Genomic DNA, 27,307 nt, shown 5'->3' with positions numbered 1-27,307 from the left:
GAATAACTCCTCTGAAGCTCCCATGAGATTCCAAGAACAGGTAGGTCCCTGTCTTGGACTCTGGGAGGTGCTGAAATTCATGTTAGCAGCACTGGATCTCCATTTTCCCACACATCGGTTGTCATCCATAAAATGGGGTGAACAAAATACTGTTGTCCCCCATATTTCTTCTGCCTTCCTCACTAAGTTTGTAACCACTGCAGAGAAGCTGTGGCTGCCCCACCCCTGAAGCTGTTCAAGTACAAGTTGGACAGGATCTGTAGCAATCTAGACTAGTGGAAGGTGTCCCTGCCCATGGCAGGCGGCTTGGAAAGACATGATTTTTAAGGTCCCTTCCAATCCAAGCTGTTCTTTGATTCTGCTACTGTATGTGAGAAAAGCCCCATTTTCCCAAGTGCTGTGGTGCCACATTCATGTTTAACTGCAGCAAAGGCAAAACCCCTTGCTTAGATAGGAAACAATTTGCCTCCAGAAAGAAGGGAACAGGCAAAATGTCCTCACAGCAATCCGGCGCCTGTGATTTCCTCAATTCCATCTGAAAGCTTACTCTCTGTTTTGCTGACATATGAGCTGGGCACCCTATTGTACATCAGTGTAAAAAATAGCTGTTATCTGCTGTTTCACAGGAGATACAGCAGAACATGACTTATTTGTGCCTGCTCTGCTGCCTCCTTTGAAATGTGGCCATCGCTCACTGCACCCTTTGCAGGGGAGGGCAGATGGTCATCACAAAGTTTCCCATAACCTTGCCGTGCCTGCTGCATAGTGAATCAATGAAACCTGAATTACAGTGCTCTGCCTGGGCTGGGAGCTGTGCTGCTACAAAGTCCTGCAGCTCCTGCAAGCCTCTGAATGTCAGCTCTGCCCAGACACTGAGGAAATGGGAAATTTCTCTCCAAAATTTCAACACGGTGCCAAGTGGGGATTTTTAGTTGAAAAGTTGCATCCAGTGTGAGCCAGGACTGCATTGCTCAAGCTTTAATTACCAGCTTGGAAATGCACTTTTTGTGGGTGTTTCAGTGTTAGGTGTGACCTCTCCTTAGAGACAGTAGAAATAAAAAATCCAAACAGGATTCAAGCATTAAATGCTGGGGATGAGGATTTTTTTTGAGTCTGAACAGCAGCAGCTGCCCCTCTGTGATAGCTGTCTCTGCTTATGTGACATTTGCAATGAGGCTCCAGGTGACTTGGGAAGCTGGCACTAGACTGCAGTTCACCTTTTGTGTCAGCTCATGCCAGGATACCCTTGCCAGAAGCCACTATTGTGGTGGGAATAACAACTGGGAATAGGGAAAAAAATGAACTTCTGAAAAGCACTTTGTCACGTTCCCTGGGCTCTGGCAGGCAAAGCTGGGAACAGTGCGAGCTCCTGCCATGAAAGTAGGCATAGGGAGAAATTTCTCAGTGGGAGGATTGCCTCCTTTACATACTTGATTGAAGGCAAGGTGAGTACATAAAACATTTTAAACAGTCTCCCAGTTTCTGAAATTTATTTGCTCTATGAGTCAACATGCTGGAAGACATCTAAATTTTATAAAACCTCATTTCACCAATTTTTCCTTAGGATGGGGGTCACTGCTATGAGCAGGTCTGGCAATTTCAGATAATGACCTGCATGCAGCACAGGTGCTTCTACAAATGGGTAATGCTGGGTGCAATACATGTTAAAGTGTCTCCCCCAAATGGTTCTGGCCTTTTGCAGATGACTGCTTCCATGTGTGCGTGTCGAGGGCAGAGCCTCTCCCAAATTCAAGCTTTTAGCTCATTCCAGTAGTGTGCCTAGGCAAAGGATGTTATCTCATATGAGATAACACTGCTTCAAGGTAGTTTAGACATCAATGCCTTGATCATTTTATGTTTTTATTAAATACAAGAGGAATAAATCTGAAAACTTATAATTTATGCTGGGGAGAAAGCAAAATAGTATTATTTGGTGTACAAAAGACAATCTCTGGATTTAAAATTTTTGATAAAAGAGATTACTTGTGCTGGGATAATTTTATCATTGAGTCTTACTCCTCAGTTTACAACTGGATTTGATCTTCTAGACCAACACAGGCTTCCCCTGTCTTGGAAGGGGCGCATACAATTATCCAACAACCAGTGGCTACAGAGAGAGGACCTTTCTTACAGGACATTTCTTATTAACTCCTTCCAACAATAAAAGAAAAAACCCAAGCCAAATATTAAATGGAAACAGATAACTTTACAGAAAAAAAGGCCTGGTCTGATTAACAGGCAGAGGCTGAGTGGACTTTACTGATTGTCATGGAGTTTTATATGTCCTAGCATTTACTAAAATAAGTGAGACCAGAGTAAGGTTTATACTCTTGAAATGTATAAAAAACCCCAAATCCTAGTTAAATTTAGGTTTAAGGTAGATTATTTTCTCTGTACACTGATATAAATCCATAAAATCTCAAATTAACAATTCAAAAAGTCTAATTTTAATTATATTTTTCTGGAGACAGAATAGCTATTAAACTCTTTGGATGTCTGTATCCTGAGGAATCAGGATTCATTTTCAGTACATTTCCAACTTTTAAAAATAATTTCTGAAGTGTCAAGAAATCACAAATTATCCAGAAAATATTCTTTATCTCAAACTTTTTGTATTAATTGGAGATTTGTCATTGTCCAGCAGTTAAACGTGGAAGCTCATCCTCTCCCATGGGGTGAGGATCTTGCATGCAACATTTTGGTCCTGGGTATCTGGGAATCCCTGAGACTACAATGAATATCTGAGCAGCCGCTGAACTGCAGCACAGAAATGCAAATGAGCCTGTAATGAGTAAGACAGAGTTGTGGCAGGGAGCAGGGACAGATCCCAAAGCCCAGTGAGGTGAATGGCAAGGCTCCTGTTGAGCGCAGTGGTGTCTGAGCAGAGCTCTTGGCATGTCTGTGAGAGAACAGAGAGTTTATCTCTGCACCACGTCACAAGCACGATAACCACACGCTCATCTTTTCTGCTTTCTCTCCCAGGATGGAAGGAGCAGTTTCATTGGCCACCAGCTTGGAGGGGTAATGGAAGTGCCAAACAGCAAGGACCAGAGAGTCAAATCAGCCAGAGCCATCCAAATCACTTACTACCTCCAAACGTATGGCTCTGTCACCCAGGACCTCATTGGGGAGAAGTGGGAGAGCGAATTCTGTAAACTGATGCACAAGATGCAGCTGGATCACCAGGATCTGCAGCTCTACTCTCTAGCATCCTTTAGCCTCTGGAAGGACTTCCATCAGACCAGTCTCTTGGCCAGGGGCAAGATTTTGGTGAGCCTGATGCTGATTCTCCTGACTGCAACCCTCTCGAGCTCCATGAAGGACTGCCTGCGTAGCAAACCTTTCCTGGGACTCCTGGGAGTGCTCACTATCTGTATTTCCAGTGTCACTGCGGCAGGGATATTTTTCATTACTGATGGAAAATATAATTCTACTCTGTTGGGAATCCCTTTCTTCGCTATGGGTAATTATTTATCTTCATAATAATAGGATTAACAGAGTTTAATGACAGAATTGTAAATTACATCCTGGGTTATGAAGTGCAGATTTTACATTGAGTGAAAGTCTAAGTCATTTTCATCTTTCGAAATTGATCTGTGCCTTGCCAAAAAGAAAAAAAAAAAAAAAAGAAAAAATAGGAAAAAAAAAGAAAGAAAAATGGAAACAAAACAAAGCAGTAGCAACAATAAAAAGCAAATTACATTCCTGGAATCTCAGCCAACATGAGAGAGGGGCAGTTCTATTGATCTCTGTTACAGAATGAAGGAGAAATTGTTATTGAAAACTAGTCAGCTCAGCAGACAAAATGCATATGTGTTGACTCAACTTTGATGGGAGGCCAGCCAAAAGAGTAAGTTAAACAGGAGGGTACCAAGGAAGGGCAGATTTTAACATCCTTCCCAAGAAGGGCTTTTCTTCGAGCTCTGCCTGAAGGGCAGAGTGGGAGAGGTTGGTGTAAGAATAAGATTGATGGACTTTATCTCAGAGAGGAGATTACAGTTGTGGTGTTTGCCAGGCTGTGAGCACAGGAACCTGTCAGGATCTGTGGCACATAATCCCTTGGTTTGTGAAATCCCAGATCAGCTGCACAGATTTCCTCTGCGTGGCACCCTGACAGGGGAAGGTGTGCAAGAAGAACAAATGTAATACCCAGCTTTTTAGGCAGAAGAATTGCTTTCAGTAAATTGCTTTTTGGTACTGTTTGGTTCCAAGCACTTCCAGTGCATCCATGTGGTTGATGAGCTCGCTGGGAAGTTGCATTGGAAAGGCAGAGGGAAATGTGCCCAGCTCAACTATGGAGACAGTGTTGTTGGATGTGCCCTCACATCCAAGTTTGTCAGAGCTTTGCCATACCATGAGTCTGAACTCCAGTGATGACTGTGCAAAATCTCAGTGGTGGCAGCCCAGAACTAAATATTTACATGCTCAATTTCAGATGGCAGAGAGTCTTCCCTGTGACCAGAGACAGCTAATTTCTTAAGTGCTGTTCATGCTTCTAGTCCTCAAACCAAGTACTGTGTTATGGTAAGAGTCAACTAAATATGCAAAGTCACAAGCCAGAGTCAAGGTTTGAAAAAGGGTCATATACTTTCCTTAAAACCTCAATCTCCCAAAAGACCATATTTTCTTATCTTCCCCTAAGAAAACTTGCATGGGTGTATGCATCCCCAACCCCAACCTCCTATTTAATCTAGCCCCTAATAATGCATCTGTGTCACTAAACAAAAGGGCAGAGCTGTGGCCTCATCAGTCCTGCTCTCAGACTCTCTGGAGCAGCTGCTTGAGGTGGGAAAGAGTGGAATGGAGGGATTGGTCAAGATTCCAGAAGGGAAAGAGAGGAGTGAGGCAAAAGACACCAAGGAATTGCACCTTTGGTTCAGCCTCATTAATAGTGATAAACAAGGCTGTGCCAAAGCCTCTAACTCAGTCATCTGCACTGTGACAATGGCCCCTGACATGGACTGCCCTGTGCCAGCTCTTCAGATGTTGTGCATGGCTCTGTGGTGCCAGAGGAGTTGATGGAAAGAAAGTGCTGAGATGGGGAAAGGGAAGAAAGCCAGCAGAGAACATGCCAGGTTGTGACAGATGGATCCTGACCTGGGCCAGGGGGGTGGGTTTAGGAAACAAAGAATGGAGAAAGGGATGAAGTGAAGGGGGATCATGCTTGTTATCAGATTTTGGCAACTTTTTCCTTGTGTGTCAGGAGGTGCATATCGAAGGAGGAACCAAAAGGCACTGCCTTGCTTGTGCAGCAATTTGAAGTAAAGGTGAAAAAACCCTGAAGTGATGAAAAGCATCTTCCCAAATTGTGCATTCCTCTGTCAGTGTCTCTTTTTAGATGGCTGGAAAGATAGGTAGCACATTCTCTTTGCTTGACAGGCCCCAGACTTGTCACTCCCAAGGGAGCTCCTCAATTTATACCTTCTCTGCAGCCCCAGGATGAGACACAGGTCAGAGTGTCTGAAAGCAGAGTGCCTCAGTTTCCCACCTCGGTAGTCCATGACTTTGTTTGCTGTCTTAGGAAAAGTAACATTTATAACTTTCTGTTGTGTTTTGCTCTGTCATTCTTGTCACAGCCACTGCCAAGAGCAAAAGGAAAAGAAAAAATAACCTCTCTTGAAGTGAGATGTTTGCAAGGATTTTTTCTATAGTATTATATTGAATGCAATTCAGGTTGAAAAAGAAAGCATTTATGTAACTTCTTCAGAAATTTCATTCAGGAGTCTCAGACTGAATTGAAAATATCATTACAGAACAGCTTGCAATGCTTGAGAACTGCTGGTTATAAATATTAGACAACACTTTTACAGTTTAGTGGAGGAAAAGACAGGCAGAATGTCTTACCAAAGTCTAACTGGGTTACAATCTGCAAAGTACCATGTGCCTTTAGTCCCTTAAGGGACACTGCCACCTAATGAGACCTTGCTCTGCCCAGAATACACCCAGGACCTCACTCACCTGGGCCCTTACAGGGCAGGGTTTTCTGCTCTACTGGCTGTCATGGGCTGATCTGACATCCCAGAGCAGAAACAGCGAAGCCCCCAAGAGTGTTGGTTCTGTGGGTCAATAACTCACCCTGGCCCACACTGTGCCGGTGTCCCTTGCTGCTGGCACTGCAGAAAGCAAACAGCACATCCAATAGTAATTGAGTGAACATAGAACAAAAGGTGCGCAAGGTGGGGTTTCCCTGAACTGCAAATGCCAGATTTGCAAGTCAAACTTTCAAAGTCAAGTTACTTAGATTAAAAAAATAAAAAGCCAGGGAATAACAGTGGCAAAGACCCTACAAGTACAATGCAGAGTACACAGGCAGCATTAATTCTGGCAGCTCCCAACTTTGGAATACTTCAACCTGACATTTGCAAACCATCCATTTGAAGCACATTTGTTTGGTCAAAAATATGCAGTTTCTTCTAGCATTCACTTTTCAAAGGATTAATTTTAATGGAAATTTTGTGATATTCTGGGCTTGTCCTTTTCCCTGCAAGGGTGGCAAGATGCTGCCATCTGAATAAGCCTGGATGTTTAGATCCACAATTCCTCTTGCAGTGCAGAGTTTCTGTAGGTTTCACTAGGTGACAGAAGCCTATAGAAAACTGGAATGTTTAATATTTTCTAAATTTAGACTGAATGACCTCCACCATAATTATTTACTGTGGTCCTGCTGTGAGGGAATGGTCTGCTGGGATAAAGCACATCTCTGCTCTATTGGGGGAAGAGTGTTAGCTCAGATTGGCTTTTCTGTATCCTTGAAGGTGAAAAATTTCAGTCTAAAGTTAGACATGAGGACAGTTGTGGAAAATCCTGTTTTCTCTGACTCCCTCTTCCCAACCACAGTTTCATCAGACAGCCTTGGAAGTTTTCTCAGTCTCTCATTGTATTTGTGCAGTCATTCAGGAGAAAATCTTTGGGAAGTTCTCCTGCAAATAATTCTCTGGCTGCCAGGATCTCCTGCAAACAGGAGCAAGGGAGACTGATTTTCAGCTGTTCATACCCCAGGTAAATGGATAAATGTCATGAGTTAATGCAAAGGTGCTTCTTTAGATTCAGAACTTCCTTGTTGGTTAACTGAATTGGGCCTAAATGGTTTTTTTCTCTTTTTTTTTAGTCAGAATTTAATAACTTGCATGTGAAATCAGAATATGAGACTGTTCTGCTTTGTATTTCTCTTCTGGGACAGATAAAACTTGCAGTTTCTTCTACAAATTTAACATCAGCAGAGCTGTCATGACTGGCTGTGTTTCAGACACAAAGAGAGGGTCATAAAATTAAGTTTCAGATTTGTTCTAGCCCTGGTTAGATGTTCACATCTGCCTTTTGTGTTTAGATTCATATGCAATTTCAAAGGGGTGTTATGTATGTGACATAATTATGGTTTCCCATGCCTAATCATCACTAATTAATATAACCAGAAGGTTAACTACATAATTGAGATATTATTGCTCCCATGATCTGCTTTTTAATGCACAGGAACCAGACTGATATCATCAGGGAGATAATGATTTAACTCAGCTGAGGTCCTGACTGTGTATTTTTAAGTGCAGGTGTACCAATTACATCATTTTACATTGCAATTATTTTTGGCCAGTCCATGAAGTACTTCATTATATAGATTAGTGGAAATCTTATGATAAAAAACCACCTACAATATAATTATAGTGTAATTATTCTTTTTGTACTGTAAAGTGTGAGTGTTTCTAGAAATCTGGGTTCACAGTGGATGTGAGAAATATTCCCTGTCATTTGTAAGGCCAGACAATGGAGTCCATAAGATATTTGTGGGAACAGCTGATTGTGGCTGACACTTTAGAGAACATTAATCTCACTGAGTGCCCTACCACACATTGCAGCATTGCTGCCACTCCTGCCAGTAACCACACTGCTGGTAGAGATGTAGCAAAGAGATACAAAAGCTTTGGGAACCAATAGGCTGCCTGTGTCCAGCAGTAGCCCCATGCCTGTTTTATGAGCTCAAGATGGATGGTAGTGATTGTACTTTCAGTGCAGAATTCTGTTAAAATTTCCCATTATTCCTTCCCCAGAGTTGTTAAAATGGAAGGAGGAATCAAGGCCATAGCAGACAAGACTCCAGGCGGTTATTAGCATTTCAGATAGAAGCCATCTAACCTCTTTCAGATGGCAGTTGTTGAAATAATGACTGGTGATCATCTTTCAGTAAATTTGAGATGTCACAGTATTATATTAGCAGCAGAGTCATGGAAAATTGCAAAAAAAAAGTCCTAGTTCAGATGACAAATTATTTTTTTCAAACCTCAGAAGACAAATGTGAGAGCCAAAGTACAGGCTGTCACTAGTTTACCTGAACATGAGGTATCACAGTATTCTAACCTTTGCTTCAAGCAATGAACTTTCTGATTACAAATGTGACAGAAACATTTCAAGAGTGACTCAGACTATGGGTTTGTCATTTTGATGCAGCACTAAAGTAAAGTAAATCCCATATGACTCTCATGTTGCACCATCACCTCCTCTCTGGATGAGGAGCAAAAGAACAACCCTTTAGAGAAAAGGGACCTCCTGACATAAATCCCCACCCCTTCATTCCTTAGAAATTCAGTAAATCTGCTGTTTAGATGTAACAGCAGTTCATGTCTCCTCTCGTTAACCAGATCTTTAAGGTCTTGGAAGTACTTAGTCCTTAATTATAAAATTTCTGGTTCTGACTTTTACAGAGAAAAATAGGAATAAAAACAAAAAAAAATTCGAAATTTGCCATATTTGTATATTTGTAAAGTTGATTTCCCCCTTAACATGGTACATTTCCTGTTGCAGTAGGTGGGATTGTTTCATTTCTATGGGAAAGAAATTTCATCCAAGAACAATCTTTCCTGCAATTTGAGTAGAAGACTAAAGCCCTTCTGGGATAATCTGCTGCACTTTCACCCTGCCTTTTCCTGCAACTGTGTCCTTCAGTGGTGATGTTAGGGAGGGGCAACTGGACTGAGACTATCTTTTCCCCAAACACATGAGGGGAGATTATCTCTGAGCCAGCCCTTTGGGCCTTCTCACAGCCAGCAGAAAGGATGCACAAAGCAGCCCAGCCAGCCTCAGTCCCAGCTGCAGGGTTTGTAGCACCCAATCCAAGTGTCTCAAATATTTCCCCCTTAATCTCAATTTCCTTTGCAGTCAATAAAGAGAAATAGGAAAGCCCAGAGCTATTTGGAAAATTGCTTAGTAGATGTTTGGGAGGAGCTGTATTAATCTCTGGAAGGTTTTATCCATCTCTGAAAAAGGGTGATTTCTTAGGCTTCAGCACCTCAGGTTTTGTGGTTTTGGGATGGTAAAATAGGCTCATTCCTAGACTGGGTCATTTAAAGTTCTTCATTGGATCCACTTTTTCTGTGTGTTGATCTCATTTAGGTTGGACATTTGGTTTGGACACGAGAACAAATTTCTTCACAGAAAGGGTGATGAAACATTGGAACAGGCTGGACAAGGAGTTGGTAGAGTCACCATCCTGGAAGTGTTTAAGGAATAACTGGATGAGCCACTCAGGTCTACTCTGTGATATACATAAGTTCTAAGACATAGACACATGGATACAGCAGATATGCACAGACTGCCTTGAATCCCTTAGAGATGGAATTCTAGCCCTTCGTGTCCTGTAGAGACTCTTCAAAAGGTCTCTTATCAACCCAAAGGTCATCCTTCAGGGATGCTGGGGCTGCAGGGCTGCAGGTCAGTGGTTCTGAGGCTCAGCACAGGTTGAAGCATTCACTTGTGGACCACAGCCCAAGCACAGACCATCATTGCCAGATCTGTAATGACAGAGCAAATGCAAAATACATTTTCTGTGTTTGGTTTTTTTGAGAAAAGGCAGGTAAAGTCTGGCTTCTTCTGTCTCTATCTCGAACTCAAGAGAAGTCTCCAAAAAATGTTGTCTGTTATTGTTGTTAATATTATTAAAACATCTTCCTCAGCTCTCCATCTGCAGTTGACAGGCAGGTAGCTGTCATTTGAACAGCTTCTATCTTGCTGCAAGCATTTCTAAAATCCTTTGTAAAAAGTCAATTGATAAAAGAAGAGACCATGATTTAAGCTAAAAAAGTCAAAGGCTGAAAAGAGTTATTTACTTTTGCACTTCAAATATATGATTACTGCTCAATCAATACACCAGTTCTGATAGAAAAATATATTTCCTCTTCAGATGCTTCACACATTTGTCTGAACAGTTCTTTCTTTCATTTTTCTACCTTTTCATGGCAATGCTCATTCTTGTGACTGGTTTATTTAAGGTTCTTTATTGGATGCACACTTTCTATGTGTTGATCTCATTAATGCAGGAGTTTCATTCCTTGTGCTTAGTATGTATCGATGCACATCACATTTACCTTTGGCTAATTTGGGCTGGAAAGGAGCTGCCTCATGGCAAAAACTATTTAGCTCCATGTATATCATCCTTATTGGAGCACTGACAAATCCAGCTTCAAATAGCACCAATAGCAATTCGACAGCCTGCCTCAACAGCTTGTTCCAGGGCTCAAAAGCGATACATTTATAAAGGTATTTCTTAAGATTTCCACTGCTGCAGTTTGCACCTATAAACTCCATGGTTTGTCTGGCTCAACTGTGAAGTGTAATTTTCACAGTAACTATGTATATGCAAATACCTTTATGATATTTTAGATGTAGGGCTGTGCTTATTTCAATTTGGATATAATCTCCTGCCAGATCTTTTCCTCACAGATATTTTACTATTAGTTCATACCTTCCTGTGAGCTCCATACACACAGGAAGATTGATGATGACTTCTGGTCTCTGCAGGAGAATGGTGAATTTGCAGGAGAGAGCAGATGTGGGGTAGGCTGAGGAGGTGTCCTGTGTTCTTTGGTGTGTTGTGGAAATATTCAGCTTTGCCTTGCTCCTTCTTTTGATCTGGGAAGGAAAGGTGGGCTCTGTTACTCAAGGCAGCACAGAGTGAATGTTCTAGGCTCCATCAAACAGGCTGTCTACTTGCCTTAGCTAATATCGTGATCCTCTGCAGGGAAATCCAAATTTGTGCCTCTGGGTTTTAAGCAAAAACTAAAGCCAGCAAATGTATTTGTTTTTCTCCTGTAACACATTTAGTGTGCAAATCATCCCTGGAATTCGCTGTTGTGACATATGGTTGTAGCTCAAAATTCAGTATGAATTGAAGGTTGGAATGAAGGTTGAATTTTTTACACAGCTAGATAAAACATCTTCATTATTTTGAATAATATTGCAACATTAAACCATAACCATAAGGAAGATGCATAAAAATTAATGACCATGCTAAAAACCTGGTTCAAAAATTGGTACAAAGAAATTTCACTTGTGAAGAAATTTTCCCATAGCTGCCTTCTTTTAGCCAGATGATTTTCTCCTGAAGAGTTCGAAAAAGGATATTCAATAGACCACTTGCCAAAGGTTCTAAATCAATATTTATCTGCTATATTCATCTGCAATATTAAAAACTTTGCATAGAATCAAAGGCTTAAGGAGTCTATTGCAAATACCAAACAAACTAAAAAGACTTTATTCAGTATTGTATCATTTATATGTCCTTTGTGCAGCCGCTAGCTAGTTGAGCTTTTAATAATTCAGTTTTATCTTTCCATTCCTGAGTCTTTTTCACTCCATTTCCTTCCCATGAAGTGACTTCTCCTCTCTGGTGGGATAACTGCCTGCAGTCACATCCAGCATGCAGGACCCACACTGGCTCAGGGCTCACTGCTCCATGAGCTGCAACAAATGAGGCAGCAGCCCATGTTACTCATGCCACCATCATGTGCCTGTGCTCCTGGCCTTCAGAGAAAGGTATTCCCAGGTGTAACAGCTGACTTTCCATGTGTTAGTCCTGCTGGATGTGTACAAACAGGTCATGTTCCATCCACACTCATCTGATGGTGAGATGAGGAAGGAGATGTTTTTTTGGATGCCCAAAGTGGCAGGGAGAGCTGCAGCAGCTGAAGATGCAGGCACAGGGCTGAACAGGGGGAAAACCTCAGGCCTTTGCAGCTGTGGATCACTAAAAATGCTCTTCAGTTTTTGTTCTGCAAGAGTGAGCACACTGTCCTCACTGTCTTGGCTGGTTTTCAGTGAGGATAATTGCATTTGCCTCTTCCTCTGATTCCTGCTGCTGTGCAGGTCAGATGCAGAGCTGGAGAGCCCAGCCTGGCTCCAAGCACTGTGCAGGTGCTGCTCTGGGAAGCAGATGCTGGTTTTTACCCAGACATGGCTGAATTTCTCTGGTGAATGCAATGGCCACATTACATGGCTCAGCAGTCTCTAAAATCATTTTGAGTTCCCTGAGAACACGTAACTGTGTCTCAGCATGTTGTCCTTGCATTTTCCTGCAGTCATCCCTGGCATTTCAGCACTAGGAAATTTTTTGCTCATACTCTATATTTCTAAAGTCCAAGGAAGAAATGCATTCCTCTACAGCCTGATACAACACTGACCTGCCCTACTCACATATCTCAATCTATATTCAAATGCAATTTTCCCCTGGAAATGTTAAATGTCATAGCTTTTCCTGGTTTATGAACTCCATTGCTGTTGATATCCTGCTTTTAAAGAAAACTATTGTGCTAGCATTACCACAAAACCATTCAGTACTACAGCATTTTCCAAACTTTGCAGAAACTCAGACACCACAGGCACAATCTACTAGAGGGAGCACTTGCATTGTTTTTTAGTGGGGAACCTAATGGCAGATTAATGCACCTGGTGATGACCTAGAGGGTGAAAAATTCTGTATTTCCTAAAGTTTCGAGCTAGTATTTTTGCTGTTACTCTTGAGAAATTATCCTGCAGGGAAGACATAGCATTGCAAGAAGCTGTGTGGGGAGGTGCTCTGCATACTGAGGGCAATGAAACTTTTCTGTCCTTCTACCATAACTGGAAATTGTTTAACATAAAGCTCTCTGCCAATGCAATTTAAACCTTCTAAAACTAGGCCAGGAGACTTGGGAACAAAAAGCCTGTCTGTGCTTAGAGTAGATATCCCTGCAAAAGGAAACTGCAAAGAGCAAAACCCAAACCCATCTAAAGCCTGATCTTCTTATGGGAGCAGCTGAAAGAGGAGGCTCCAAAGGAGAGATGCTGGCTGCTCTGTTGAAAGCATTACCAGAAAGTACAGTTGGAGCTGTATAAAAGCTGAGCATTTTGGAAAACAATCCACCAGTGCCAATATCCCTCCCATCACATTCCCCGTCAATTTCAAGATGCCATTTTTTGGAGTGGTAACTGCTGGGCTCACCTCATCTTCTGCAAAAGTACAGTCATAGAATCACAGAACGGCTTGGATAGGAAGGAATCTTAAGCATTATCCAGTTCAAATTCCTCTGAAGGGGCACCATCCACTAGACCAGGCTTCTTCAAGCCCTGTTCAACCCAGCCTTAACTCTTGCAGGGATGGGGCATCCCCAGCTTCTCTGGGCAACCTGGGCCCTGTTCCAGGCCCTCACCACCCTCACAAGGAAGAATTTCTTTTTACCACCTAAACTAACCCCACCCCGTTCCAGTTTAAAGCCATTGCCCCTTGTCCTGTCACTACATGCCCTTGTCAAAGTCCCTCTCTGAGCAGCTCAGTGCCTTTTGTTTTCCTTTGTTTGGACTTTCAATGTCTCTTCCATCAGAGCTGAGAAACAGCAAGAACTTTATTGTGCAGTTTAACTGAATAACCTTGGTAGGATACTGAAGCAGGGCAGGCTTTAATAATCATAGATGGAGATGTTCTAAAGCTTTCTTAGGTTATTTGGAGTCAGACAACACAGTTAATGAAGCAAGTTTCAAAAGATCTCTCTTACATGGATTTTGACCTCTAATATACTGATTCTTTCCCTGAAGGGAAAGTAATAGAATCCCTTTATGGACTATTAAAAAAAAAAAAAGTTGTAGAAATTTATGATGATTTTAAAATTGGTCAGAAGGTGTTAAAGTAATTGGTGGTCAAGGATAGAAAAACAAGAACAAATGCATAAACTGAGCAAAACAAGGCAAAAATGCTAATCAATTTATTTAATATTTTTTAAAGTAAAAAACTGTATATGTGGTTCAGTTTTATAGCAATGAAATTGATAACCAGTTGGGAGTTTTGTTCACAAGCTGAAAAAGACACTTGTCAGCTCTTAAATTTCTAGAACATTTTCAGTGATCCAGGAGACCTTTTCTTGTCTTTTGAGATCTCCTCTACCTGACCCTGTCTACTTTGCATTCCACTTCCTAGGACCTGCCACTGTATTGCCAAATGCAAAGCAAATAATGCATTCCTTAGGAAATCTTATATTTTAGCTATTGAGAAAGTCTCTATGGACTTCACTCAAAGTTTATTTGAAAAGACAAACGTACTTTTAATTTCTTCAATCAGTGACACAAATGTCAATTTCATTGTCTTTTCCTGGAGCACATTGCAAGGTTTTTAATTCCCAGAGGGGATTGTTTTACCTGACATGAGTAAGGAAAAGTGAAAGCATTATGGAAATTGTTGAAAAATAGAGACTGATTTTAACCTGCAGATCAGGTTCTTTCACTTTTCCCTCCACAGTGAACTGTTCCCCTATTAGCTTAAACAGGCAAATGGAGTACGCTGCTCTTATTGGCAAGTCCTCAGCCCCAGGTACTCCTCAAAAAAGGTGCCTTCCAGCTTTTCCATGAGCTTTTTCCACCATCTCCTCTGAATTAATTCAAGTACCTTAAAGTTTTCAATTCAAAGATCACCAAGTTCCAGCAAAATTAGACAGTTATTTCACACAAATTCAATTGAAAAGAAATGGTCAAGGATCATGTCAGTAGGTCATGAGCAGGAAACCTTTTATTTCCTGAGGAAAAAAAGTGATAACTTTCTAATTTTCATGATTTTCAAATTATTTGCTTTCCAATCTAAAATCTCATTTAACTTTTCCTCTGAGGGAAAAACAAACAAACAAACAAACAAACAAACAAACAGAAAAAATGGCAAAAAAAAATGAGGGCGCCAGGAAATAAATAAAGGGAAACATCCAGTAATTTCTTTCACTTTTTAAATTGTAAAAACAAAGGAAAAAAACATTTTGTTAGATAAAAGATTTAAGAACAAAAATTCCAACAACTTTATTTTCAAAAAACTTAATGTAAAATATGTTGGTAACAGATGTTTTAACTCCATAAATCAGGCATCTATCTCAAAAAAATCAGTGCATTTTATGCCATAAAATGATTTTTAAATGTGCATGATATTATGGAAAATACATCCTATTAGATAAACCTGATTTTTAAAAATTAATCTCCATGCTTACAGGAGAAAAGAAACCATGCTGGTCTAGTCTATTTAAATAATGGCAATTTGACTCACTCTTGCACAACATTTTGATACATGCACGTATTTGTACTACATTAAATCATCGTAGCTTATATTAAATATAATAATGAAATATTCAATCGTAAATGCACACTCTTCCTGCTGGAAAGACATAAATAACTGGAAAAAAATATTCTATGGTACTCAACATCTTTCCTCATGTTCTGGAATGAAAAAGAAATCAATAGTAGTAAGCTTCTTGGATAATGCAAGGTTTGGCAGATAAAAAATAATGAAAACGCAGCCCAAGCACATCGTTAAGCAGCTCATTTTGTCAACATGTGCTCCATCACAGTTAAGTGCTGGATTATGCATCTAGAAACAAAGACTGTATTCACATTTGCAAGATGAGCAATTGCATCCCCAGAACAAAAAACAATGAGATCACAGTAGATAATGCAATGAATATGAATTCCCAGTGTGCTGCTGCTGTTAACATGGGAGGAAGAAATGGGAAAAGTCTGTTAGGGAAAGAATGGGAAGGTGACATCAGTGAGCAGAACGACTTCAGGAAGATGTTGGGTGGCTTACTGGGGGGACTCACCCAATAAAATGCAGATGTCTTTCAGGTATGCAGCATCTCTGTGGCACTGCTGCCTAGTTCCTAGTGCACATTTCAAACCAGACTGGAAAACTGGAGTCCTCTGGGAGGAATGGGATGTTCATGTACCACTCAACGACAGTTCAGGGCATGTGGAGATGGCATAACAGGATCCCCTATATCTGGAATCTGCAGGAAAACCACTTGATATGAGATTAAAGACACAATTATTTCACACGGAAAGCATTTCATCACTGGGCCAGTTTTCCAGAGTTTGATGGACCCTATGATTAAAAAGAATTAAGACTAAGACTTCATTTTGTAGTGTACAGGTTAGACCTCAGGACTGTGATTTTTGTGCAGAAATGAATTGTTGCAGTGATTTGGCATGTAATGGAAACAGTTTCCCCTAGGCTCAAAATGCATGAAGTTTCTGTTACAGAAGAACATAAATTTTGTCTTCTGTCTTTGTAACAAATCAGATTTGCTAATGCTCAACCTAAATTTTCAGCTTCTCAACTTTATCACACTATTCCCATTTTATGCCCGCCTTTAGGGAGCTTTGGATAATTGTCTTTAGTCACCAGACTCCTATAAATATTCTTTCAGAATAATCTTATGCTCATATCTCTGTTGCATATGCATTATTCTGCAAAACCGGTAATAAAAACCACTCTGCTATTTAATGGTATTTTTTAAGACTGTTACATTACAACCAAAATCCAAAATAACTTCCAAAACCTTTCTTCTTAGAAAGTTTTGATATGTGCACAAGATCATCTGGCCACTCAATATACAAAAATGTTTGGTGTTTTGCTTCATTTGTTCTCAAAAATTTCTAGCTTTTAGGCTCTTCAGAGGAGCTGTGACTCACACAACAAACTCTTCCAGGCCTACAGGTTTTTTGCTCATATGAATTCAACATGTGCAGAAAATACTGGAAAGCTGTTATTGTTCATACGCTCTCTGACTTTTGATCACATTTTGCCCGAACTCATACAACAGTAGGACTTCATGAGAGGCTGTATCACAAGGATTTTCTCTAATGAAGGCATACTCCATCTCTTCTATTGGTTTCTGTTTTCATGCTACACACTGAACTTAAACCTTTGCTCTTCCATAAACCCTTCCAGTGTTTCTGCCTTGTGGCTGTCCCAACAGAGAGCTAATGAGTGCTCATGTGTATAATAAACCATGTGTTGCCTCTCAACACAGAGATTAATTTCAGCTTCTTCCCTTAACTGGTACCTTGCTAATGATATTGCTTTTTAATACCACAATATTTGCTTTTTCCTAGACATGAAAGCTGGTTTTTGCGGTTAGTAATTGCTGCACTTTATCTCTTAGGGTCAGCAGCAGGATTAGCTCTTCACATCTCCAGTTCTTTGACATCCTTTTAATGTCTTTCCAGTACAAACTGGCAGTGATTCAGTGAAGCTGGTTACAATATTCCCTTCACACTGGTATGGTACCTGAGAATGCTGAGTATTTTGGATTTATGAAACACAGCAAAGGAATAAGTCTCAGTAAGAGTTCAAACTCAAACTCTTCTTCATGGGAATTGTGGCACTTGCTTCCTAACACACTTGCTGGTTTTATGGTCATCACAACCTGGATTTCACAACAGATTTGAGCCTGTATACAGAGGCTCGGATTCTAACACAGGGCAGGAATAGGCTGTTGAAAGTTTTCCCTCATCACAGCTCTACCTTTATGGCTTTCTTTTGGTAGCTTGCATTCCTCAGATCAGTGCTGGGTACTGGATTTACAGGATAACAGATTAAGTCAATATCCAAGCCATTTGGGAACCTAGTACTTTCTGGAAAATCAGAAACTGCTTCGTAGTTCAGTCTATCTTTAGAACTACTAGCAGCAGGGAGCAATTTTAAAGGGAAATAGAAATAAAGCAGTGACATTGCTTTTTGGATTTTTTTACTTTTTATCCCTGTTATGGCAATTTTACTTGCTGCTGATCACCTCCTAGAAATAGTCACATTATTTTCCTCCTTCCACAGATTCCTCTAGTCAGACCTTTTTTCCACTCTTTATTTTTGCCTTTTGTCCTCCAGGGTTCCCCTGATCAATGTAGTTCATAAAATATTCTTCTTTTATCCTTTCTTCCCACAACCTTAAATGCCCTTGGCTCTTCAGAATGAAACTGTGGTCTTTCTTTTTTCTCTGTTTTCAGTTACAGCATTTGATTCCTGTTTGCATCAAGTGTATGGCATGTGACCACGAGCCTACTCAAACTATTCTGCAAATCTCTTCTTTGGTTCCTAAGGAATTCAGGATAACAGTGTTCCCCCACTTATTCTTACAGGCAGCATCCCTGTAAATCCCTCTGTGCCAGATGCCTGCTGCCTGCATTGGTAATCCCCCCACGAGGTGACATTGTCAAACCATAATCCACAGTCTCCTTGTTGCCTCTTCCTATTTGCAAACACTGTTCTTTTAATAGTCAAACACAATAATCTTCCAAGTGACAACTAAGGCCTCAGCTTATCTGTGTGGAGCAGCAGAGGATCCTAGCAGTCAGTAAGGCTGGAAGGGGAATTTGCTTCTAGCCCCATCCCAGCAATCCTGGGATATGTGCTGCTTGCTCACTCAGGGGCTGGCTTGTGGTGTCTGCCCACACCAGCTCCCAGGGTCTGGGAAAACTCAGTTTCATGTGAGAAGTGGGAGTAGGACCATTGAGGAGCACTGAAGGATCTGACTGGCCAGAAGGTACCTCTCAACTTCCTGACTCTCTTTCTTACATCATTTGAAATTTCCTTGTTGCTCTTGGGAAGATCTAGTTGGTAAAATGAGCCTGGCTGTGCCTTTCACTGCACTTTCATTTTTGGGCCTTGAGGGGTGAAAACCTGCCATGGGCTACAGTAGTTGTGTTCCTGTTTGTCCAAGTGGAGTCTGTTCCTGCTCCTGCAGGCAAAGTCCAGCTAGAAGGTTTTAACTGTCTTTCAGACCCCCATCTCCTCTGGTCACAGGTAAATAAATGTCTAAAGGAAGGTACTCTGCTGGCTCTGAAGAACTCCACAATGCCTGTGTCAGAAAAGGCTTGCTAGTTTGATCCTGTAAGAGCAGAGAAATGGGAACATCATGGAATAGGAGAGCTCCTTGTACAAGAGACTTCAAAATACTTGATTAAAACGTATCTGTATTTTTTGTGTTAGAAAAAAAATATATATTGCTGGCTTTGTAGTCAGGCAAAATATGTATATAGTGTTCTTGAGAAGGGGCTCCTCTACTTCACTCTTCATCAATCTTCCACCTTCCCAAAACTCTGCTCAATAAATCAGTGTGGAAATGGCAGAAATCATGCCATTTTTGCTCTGGCTTCTCATTGTTATGGTTGAGTTTACAGGATAAGTCCATCAAAGTCAGTGGAATTGCCTCAGAAATTAATTTGTCTGGGATATCTTGCAACAGATGTGCTGTTAGCTTCTGCTTTTATAAATGTTGTGCTTGTAGCACAGCCCTATTGTGTGAGATCCTTTCCAGGCTCTGAGGACCCTGCAACATAAAATCATTCCAGAGACTGAGAGAAAGGAAAACAGAAAGATTTCATCAATGCCACAGAGGAACCAGGCTTTAGAAATTTAATGTGTCCCTTGTGGCTCCCTTGCATGGTCTGGATTGGGACCACACCACCCAAGTGTTGCAGAGCCCAGGTGGGAGCAGCCATGGAGGAGGCCAGATACCTGCTTGGGAGGGTGCCCAGGGCCTGCCACCACTGCATAAAATGAGAGAAGAAGCCACTAAAACTACTTCCTAATTTGATTTATTTGTGGGTTGAAATATTTTCTCTCACTACACAGTGTTTATTTGCAATAGATGCAGCTGAATTAGGCTGTAATGAGGCCATGGGTTACTTGGCTGAGGAGGGTGTTGCTGCAGAGGTGGAGGTGCATTGCACCACTGAGGTAGAGCTGTTTCCTTCATGCCTGGCTGTGAGCCACCACCAAAACTCTGTCAGGAGGACTGAGACAGCTGCTCTAATGCTATATATGTCTATACTATGCACTCTGGGACCTCCATTCAAGGGCAGATTAACATTTAAAGAGGATAACGAAGGGTAGCAGCTGGCTCATCTGCTCATCTACACCCAGGCACACTCACCCAAAGAGCTACAAGCAAGAAAGAATAACCATATTCACTTTGGAAAGCCAAAATGATATTGGGAAGGTCAGTCCTGTTGGAAATACCTCAGACACACTAAACATTGGCTGATAAAGGGGAGTAGAGGACAATTCTTTTACTCAATGAAAAGATATAAATAAGCAGGAGATAGCCCTGGTGCCAGCAGAACTGCTACAGGGACCAGCTTCACCAGAAAAGCATCAACAGCAACTGCAGATAGTTTAAAAATCCCTAGCTGATATCAGCATCCTTCTACTCATGTCTCTAACTGGAGTCACAGAATAATTGACCTTGGCTGGGTTATAAGATCAGCAATGTCCTGAAGAGACTTGCACTGAAGGAATATTTACTGTCACATATGTGGGCAGAAAAATCACATTGATTTCTTACTAGAAAGTTGACATATGGCATTTCACCGATAAGTGAGCATTTATAGGAATGGAATATGCTCCAGGTGAGTTAAAAAGGCTGAACCTTTGTAAGAGAACTCTCTTTTTCATCTCAGGGATAAGTGCAAAGTGCATCCAGAGTCACCAGTGGGATGAGGTCCCCAAGGGACTAGCATACTATGGAACTCTGTCTATCCAGGTACCAGAGATTTGTTGTATTTTACCTCAAAACACACGGTTCCACTGCCATGTGCCTTCACACCAGGCAAGGCACTGCTCCCCCAGGAAACACCAGCAGGCAGATTTGCACAGCTGTTCCTGCCTCATGGAGTGATTTTATGAAGAGACTCTCATTTTTTGGCTTAGTGGCTGCCAGCACATCTGGGACAGACAAACAGCAGCCTTCATTGCAAGACTATTGATAAGGCTTTATCCTGTTTCATCCTCCAGCATTTAAGCAAGAAAAACCTCCAAAGTTACCACTTTAATATGGATTAAATCCAGATTTGATCCTTTAAGCATGTTTTTTTTGAGTAGATAAGGAGGTTAAAACTTCTGGGTTTTTTGATCTGAGAACTGAGCCTGAGACATAGGACAAGAAACTATAAGGTTCTTTATGCTCTTCTGCCAGTAAAACCTCCTTGCATGAAAATGAAGCATCTACCTAATTGGAAGAAATTGAGCTGAAAAATATTTTAGTTGAAATTGTGTCCTTGAATGGGTGAAGATATATTCTCAGAAGCAGCTTCTATGATGACACTGTAGTTATGATGAGACAATAACATTGCAGTTAACTTTAAGACAATTTTCATGTCCATTTTTCACATAACTGGCAGTTCACCTACATGATGGAATTATCACATTTTTTATTATTTATTTCTTGATTAATAAGCCCAGTTTGTGGCATAGAAGAAGTAACAAAAGCATTTTAGTCTAAAATAGGAGTATATGGAAACAGCTTAAAAATTACAACATAACTGAAATGCTATTACCCTCTACAAGCAGTTTTATATAATGAAGTGTACAACCATGAACGCATATTTAGAAACTTCTGAAGTAATCATGGTTATGAAGTGGTCACATACTGGCAGATCTGATGGGAAACCAAAGCTAGGTATCTTAAGCATTAGTGGGTCTTCCTTCTGAAGGAATTTCAGCTCCATGGTCTGTGCTCAAAAGCTGCAATTCATTCATTCCTATTTATTCTAAATAAAATATTCAAAAATATAGATTATTTTACGGCATCTTTCTGCTTTGCTCATCTGAGGGTTTATTATAATTTCAGCTTTAGCTTTCTGTCCTTCCAACATGCCCTTAACTCCAGTATAAAAAGGAACAAGCTGAAAGAAGGAATCTTTGACTTATGATTTAAAATGTGAGTCTGATAATTAATGAATTACAATAGAAACATTGCTGTCTATTTTAAGCCAAATTAAATAAAGAGGATAGAGGGATCCTTTAATAACAATAAACATGGAATTCTAATTTCTTTTTATGCTCTGTGATCTCATACAAAACATCTAATATAAATAATTGCGTTAGATGTCCTATTTTAGGAAAAATGCATAGCTAGTATTTAGGAAGACTCTTATTGCTCTGATTTATCTATTAATGAAGCAAAACTCAGTTAATTACCTAATTTGCATGATATTTTGTATCTACATATATGCTGGGATGAGCACTGGGGAGAGGTTTTGCATCAATCCATTTTTAATAAGCTAATGAAGTTGGCTGGGCTGACACTGCAGATCCAATCGCTGTCTGGTTTCCTTTTGCTGGACTGAGAATTTGTGATCAAGGTACACATCAAATGAGCTTGTGAGCTGAGAACGCAAGACCTTTCCTCCTCCAGGTCACAGATCCTGTTACTACCCTGGATCTGTGAATCTCAGGAGCCTGTTTGATGTCCCACACTCTTGTCCCATGGCCTTGAGTGAGTAGAATATTGCAGCTTATAGATTCCTGTCCCTGCCTGCTCCTCTGCCCCATTACTCTGAGGCAGGGCAGGACCCTGAAACTGCCAGCCAGAATCACTCAAATCAAGGTAGAAAGTGGCAGGTCTGCTGTTGCTTTTGCACCCTTTTTACATCCCAACTTCATGCTCTGGGGTGTTTCTCCCCACTCTTTGTCTGTCCCTACTCTTTTTCAACCTGTCTGTCCCATCACGATCATGTGCTTGCTGTTGCTGCATCCATGTGTCTGACAGGAGCTGCTGCCTCCAGGAAAAAGAGACTTACACAATTTTCCCTGAGGCCTTCCCAAGCCCTGTGCAGCAGAGGGTCTGATTTGCCATGCAAAGCAGATTTGTACAAGAATGCATCCTCTCTGACATTAACTATTTAAAAGCAGAACATTTGGTTCTAAACCAGCTGGTTGTCCAGGCTGAGCCTGCCATGGCCAGGCAGAGCAGTACCCCCAGGGAGTGGGGGCTTCTTCCCACACCCAGGTGAGAGCTGGAAATAATTTTGAGTCCCCATTGATGTTCTCTTGTCTGTGTTTTGGACAAGAGAGGGAGTTAAGGACAACAAGTTTTGTGCACAAACTAAACTCTGCATGGCTAAAGTTGAGAGAGATTCATTTCGTCCTCGGGGCTTCTGAAATACTCTCCCATGCTCTGTGAGATAAAGCGCTCGTTCTGGAGACTCAGCTACGGCATAAAAGTTACAACCAGCTAAAAAAAATATTGTCCTAATTACACTGGGTCATATATCAAAATATGGTAATTTGAGTGATGAGTCACTAAGACTGCTTAGGAAAAGAAGTTTTTACTATTAAAAAAAAACCTGGTGAAGTCTGCGTTTTCTGGTTTTAAAGCCATCATTGGGAATAAGATAAAACTACATTGGCTTTTGATTGAATCAATGCAATTTTGCTTGATTTTAATCCATAATTTAAAAAATACTTTTGAAGTTTTAGTCAGATTTTTTTACCTTTGTGTCTAAGATGAATTTTAACAACTAACATGAGGATTGAAGGTCAAAGAGCAATTTGAGCGCCTTATTATTCAGGACAGAATGATTGTAGATCCAGTGTAGACTGGTAAATGCCTTCATAAAAGTTAATCTTAGCTATTGAAAACTTAGTTTTTTAGACCAATTAATTGTCTTAACTCTTTTTATAATTGCTAGTGACAATCAGTAGCCCTAGAAAGTGATAGATCCTATGTATTTTACCTATCTAGTGTTATGGTGAGGTGCTTGTCTCTCAACTGACTGTAGTTAGACTCTGCAGACTGATCGAGACCAGATGCACAACTTTCAGATCTCTAAAATCAGTGAAATTATTCCTACCTAGACTGATGGAGTAGATACATTTCCACATGCTCCTTAATTAAAAACTGCATTGTGTTTAGAACTGAAATAATATATTTTCACTCCAATATTCTAAAGAACTCCATTCAAAGCTGAGGGGGGAAAGGGAAGGGTGATTTGTTTGAAATATTGTAGAGGAAGAATTATGAAATCACAGGTTGGCAAGACATTGACATTTCTAGCTTGTTGATATTAAACACAAATGTCATTTAGAGATAACACCTGCTTGAAAAATCTTGCAAATGGTGTTGTTTAATACCAGTGGAAGCAAGCAGAAAACCTATTAACTTCAATTAGTATTTACATCAGGATACCCATAGTTCAGTGAAATGCCTCCCTTAATGAAAGTCTTTAATACTCATGTTAAATACGACAAAAGTCTCCTGAAGAGGAATGGGCGCAGCACACATTTAATGGTTGTGCTGAATTAAGGTGTTTTGGACAACACTAGAGGACAGGAGAACAATGAAGTAACCATTTTCATCAAGAGCTCATTTAACAGACCAAGCATATGCCTGAAATGCCTCCATGGAGACTTGCTTTTACAGTCAGTGGGGAGAAGAACACAGCTACAAAGGTCAATCATCCCTTTATGGCCTCCAGAGGATACAGAGCATCTGCTGCTCCTTTGCTGCAAAGGACAAGGCTGTCCTCAGCTTGGACATCTCACCCAGGGGTTCCTGAGAGGACAGAGTGCCACCCTCACCAGCAAACGTCTGTGCCAACATCCCTATCATAAACATCTGGCCTCACTTTTCTGTTTGGATGGAGAGATCCTCCCCCAGTATTTTTACCTGAGCATTTTTCTGGGTTTTACCTCCAGCAGTGTGTGGCCTGAATAACCTGGTTTGTACCAGATTGTTGTTCTGGAACTTCTCTGAGAATAATGTGAGATCTATGTAGCTTTCATGCTCATGATACCCTCCTCTCATACCATGCCATGTAAACATTTTAAGAGATAAAGATACTTCCAAATACAGGCTTTAAATAGATCTTGGCTGCATAGAAAAATGTTCTGCCAGCCTTGGTCTCCCTTGCACTTTGCCAGCTGACAACAAAGAAAGAATACAAGATGGTAAAAGTCTCAACTCAATTTTAAGAGTAATTGCAAACTTTCTCTATTTTCTAAATGCCTTCCTGAGCTTAGTCCAATTATTGCCTGTGGGCACTTTTGATATTTTGATCCAAATTTCCTAGCTGCCAGACAGACAATGAAGCAGGGCTAGATCACAACAAAAAAGAAAATGTAATCCAAAGGATTTCACTATCAGCTTAACTACAATTATAATAACATAGAATGAATAACACAACATAGAGAGATAAAATTCTGCAGTAATGCTTCCCTACTGTCCTTCTTATTTTAAATTCCAATGCACTTGAGGAGCAACATAAGAATTTCCAGCTCTATTGGGCTGGAATTTCCAGCTCAAAGTAGCACAGAAATGTGGGGAGGAGTTAACATCAATCACTCTTGGTTTGACAAAATTACCATGAACTCATCTCTGCTGTCTTACCCAAGTATTTTTCCCTGAGCATTATTTTCAGCCCTGGTGATGTTCTGATGGAGCCCATTGCCTCACAAAGCACAAGCTCATGGATCTGATCACTTATATCAGCACTGTGTCCATATATGCACCAGGATAGCAGACTACCAAGTATGGTGGGCTCAGTTTTCTAACCACAATGCTGGAAAATTACACTGAAAAAAACAGGTCATAGAGAAACTGTTCTAGAATTTAATAAGGAATCAGCTGGTGATTTAAGAAACTTACTTTCAGGAAACAGATACATAAGAACAGAAATAAATCCCTTAAAACCTCTCCTCTCCTCTCCTCTCCTCTCCTCTCCTCTCCTCTCCTCTCCTCTCCTCTCCTCTCCTCTCCTCTCCTCTCCTCTCCTCTCCTCTCCTCTCCTCTCCTCTCCTCTCCTCTCCTCTCCTCTCCTCTCCTCTCCTCTCTCATATTTTTTCCCAAACATCTTTCTCTGTTATCTTAGAAATCACTGTAAAAATCACCTCTAGGAATAACAGCCCAGGCATTCCAGAGCTTAAGCTCTGATCCAGAGCCAAACAATGGGATTCATCTTTAATTGCCATGGGCAGCACCCTTAGTGGAACTAGATGTCAAAATTTTAAATTCCCTACTCAGACTGGAATTTAGTTACTAATCCAATGAGATGGAAAAAACAATCTTAAAATAGAACTAACTATCCAAATACATGTTTACATTTCTGAGGACAGAATTAAGGAGTTTTGTTTCATTTGTGAGAGCTTTGCATTTTTTTTTCTGCAGCTGAATCTGAGCTCTGACAAAGTAGGAACATGCTCTCTGTGCTGATTAAATCCAGCTAATTTCACAGCATTGGCAGAGTGGGGCTGAAGGTCTCCTGATGCAGTAATGGTGCTTACTCCACTCCCAAGAGGTGGAAGAGTATTATTTCAGGTTTGCTGGAGGCTGGGTGTTTTTGTGAAGGTTTTTAATGCCACATTGAATTGTTGTGTGCTGAGAGATCCTTCCTCCATGAGGAAAAGCAGCTGACAGTGGCAATTTTCAGGCAAAACTCTTTGTTGGGCAGAATACCAAAAGCACCACTGTGTTTTTCTGACGTGACCTCCCTACAAGGACAGACAAATTCTTGCTTTTCTGGACCCAAGTGAATAAAGCAGGAAATAATGAAAGACAAAATTTTCTCATCTTCTTTGTGCCATTTCTTGCCTTAAGTCCATTGCATTTGGTGTGAACCCTCAATTCACAGCCCTTTCCAAAAGCACAGACAAAGATTTTTTTTCAAGATGATACCCAACAATAAGTGAAAACATTTGAAAATGTAGACTGCAATCTTATTATTCCCCAAGGACACTGAATTGGGTCCAAGAGAAGGAAAACAGAAAACAGGCAGATATTGGGGGAAGAAATGTGACCATGAAGAATAAGCACACTCTTGAGGAGGGGATGGGAGCAAAGAGAAGCCTGGCAGCAGGTTGAGTTCCTGTGAGTTTGTCAGAAATGACACTCCAAAGGAAACTTGGCTCTTGCAAAGAGGGGAAAAAAATGTAAAGCAAAACAAAATAGAGAAGGAACTTGCATAGAGACAAGAAGCACTAAGCCAAAGGGAAAGGAAGAGTTTATTTAAGAGCAGGCTATGATACTTGAAGAGATAGAGGTGGAGGTGATGGCAATGAGGAAAACACATTCCATGCTTCTCACCACCTCGGAGCCTGTAACACTGACAATCAGCAGACACATGCTGAAAACCTGAATCCCACTGTTGTCATCACTGCTTGGATGTTTCTCCACTTCCAGCACCTGTTGGTACAACCAACCCCTCTGCAAACCTTGGGCTGCAGGGCTTGGCTGAGGCTGCAGGACATCCCTGTCATTGCTGGGAAATGCATTTCTTCTTTCTGCTCTGAGGTCATTTCCATTCATTCCTACTTGCACAGCATTACACCCCATTCCTCTAATGATTGCACAGTCCTTACTCAAACAGAAAGGCAACTCTTAGGTACTCCATCCCTGCACATGGGAAAAAAAAAGAAGATAAAGTTGGTGTGACCAAGCACACATGCAAATACTCTTCTGATATTTGATATTGCATTACCTTTGCC

The 27,307-nt window shown here is 40.9% G+C and overlaps 1 protein-coding gene across 2 annotated transcripts in view; it reads left to right on the top strand.

Moving 5' to 3' along the window:
• Positions 1 to 27,307, top strand: part of PTCHD4 (patched domain containing 4) — a 101,867-nt gene that overhangs the window by 22,214 nt on the left and 52,346 nt on the right. For both annotated transcript variants that reach the window (XM_026792181.2, XM_005485087.4), the window contains exon 2: positions 2,983 to 3,463. In XM_026792181.2, coding sequence (XP_026647982.2) covers positions 2,983 to 3,463 — 481 coding nt within the window. The remainder of the gene's footprint in view (positions 1 to 2,982; positions 3,464 to 27,307) is intronic.

Source organism: Zonotrichia albicollis, chromosome 3, assembly GCF_047830755.1.
Source record: "Zonotrichia albicollis isolate bZonAlb1 chromosome 3, bZonAlb1.hap1, whole genome shotgun sequence".
Taxonomy (NCBI): Eukaryota; Metazoa; Chordata; class Aves; order Passeriformes; family Passerellidae; genus Zonotrichia; species Zonotrichia albicollis.
The sequence above is the reverse complement of the archived record's forward strand: the minus strand, read 5'-3'. Positions and strand labels throughout refer to the sequence as shown.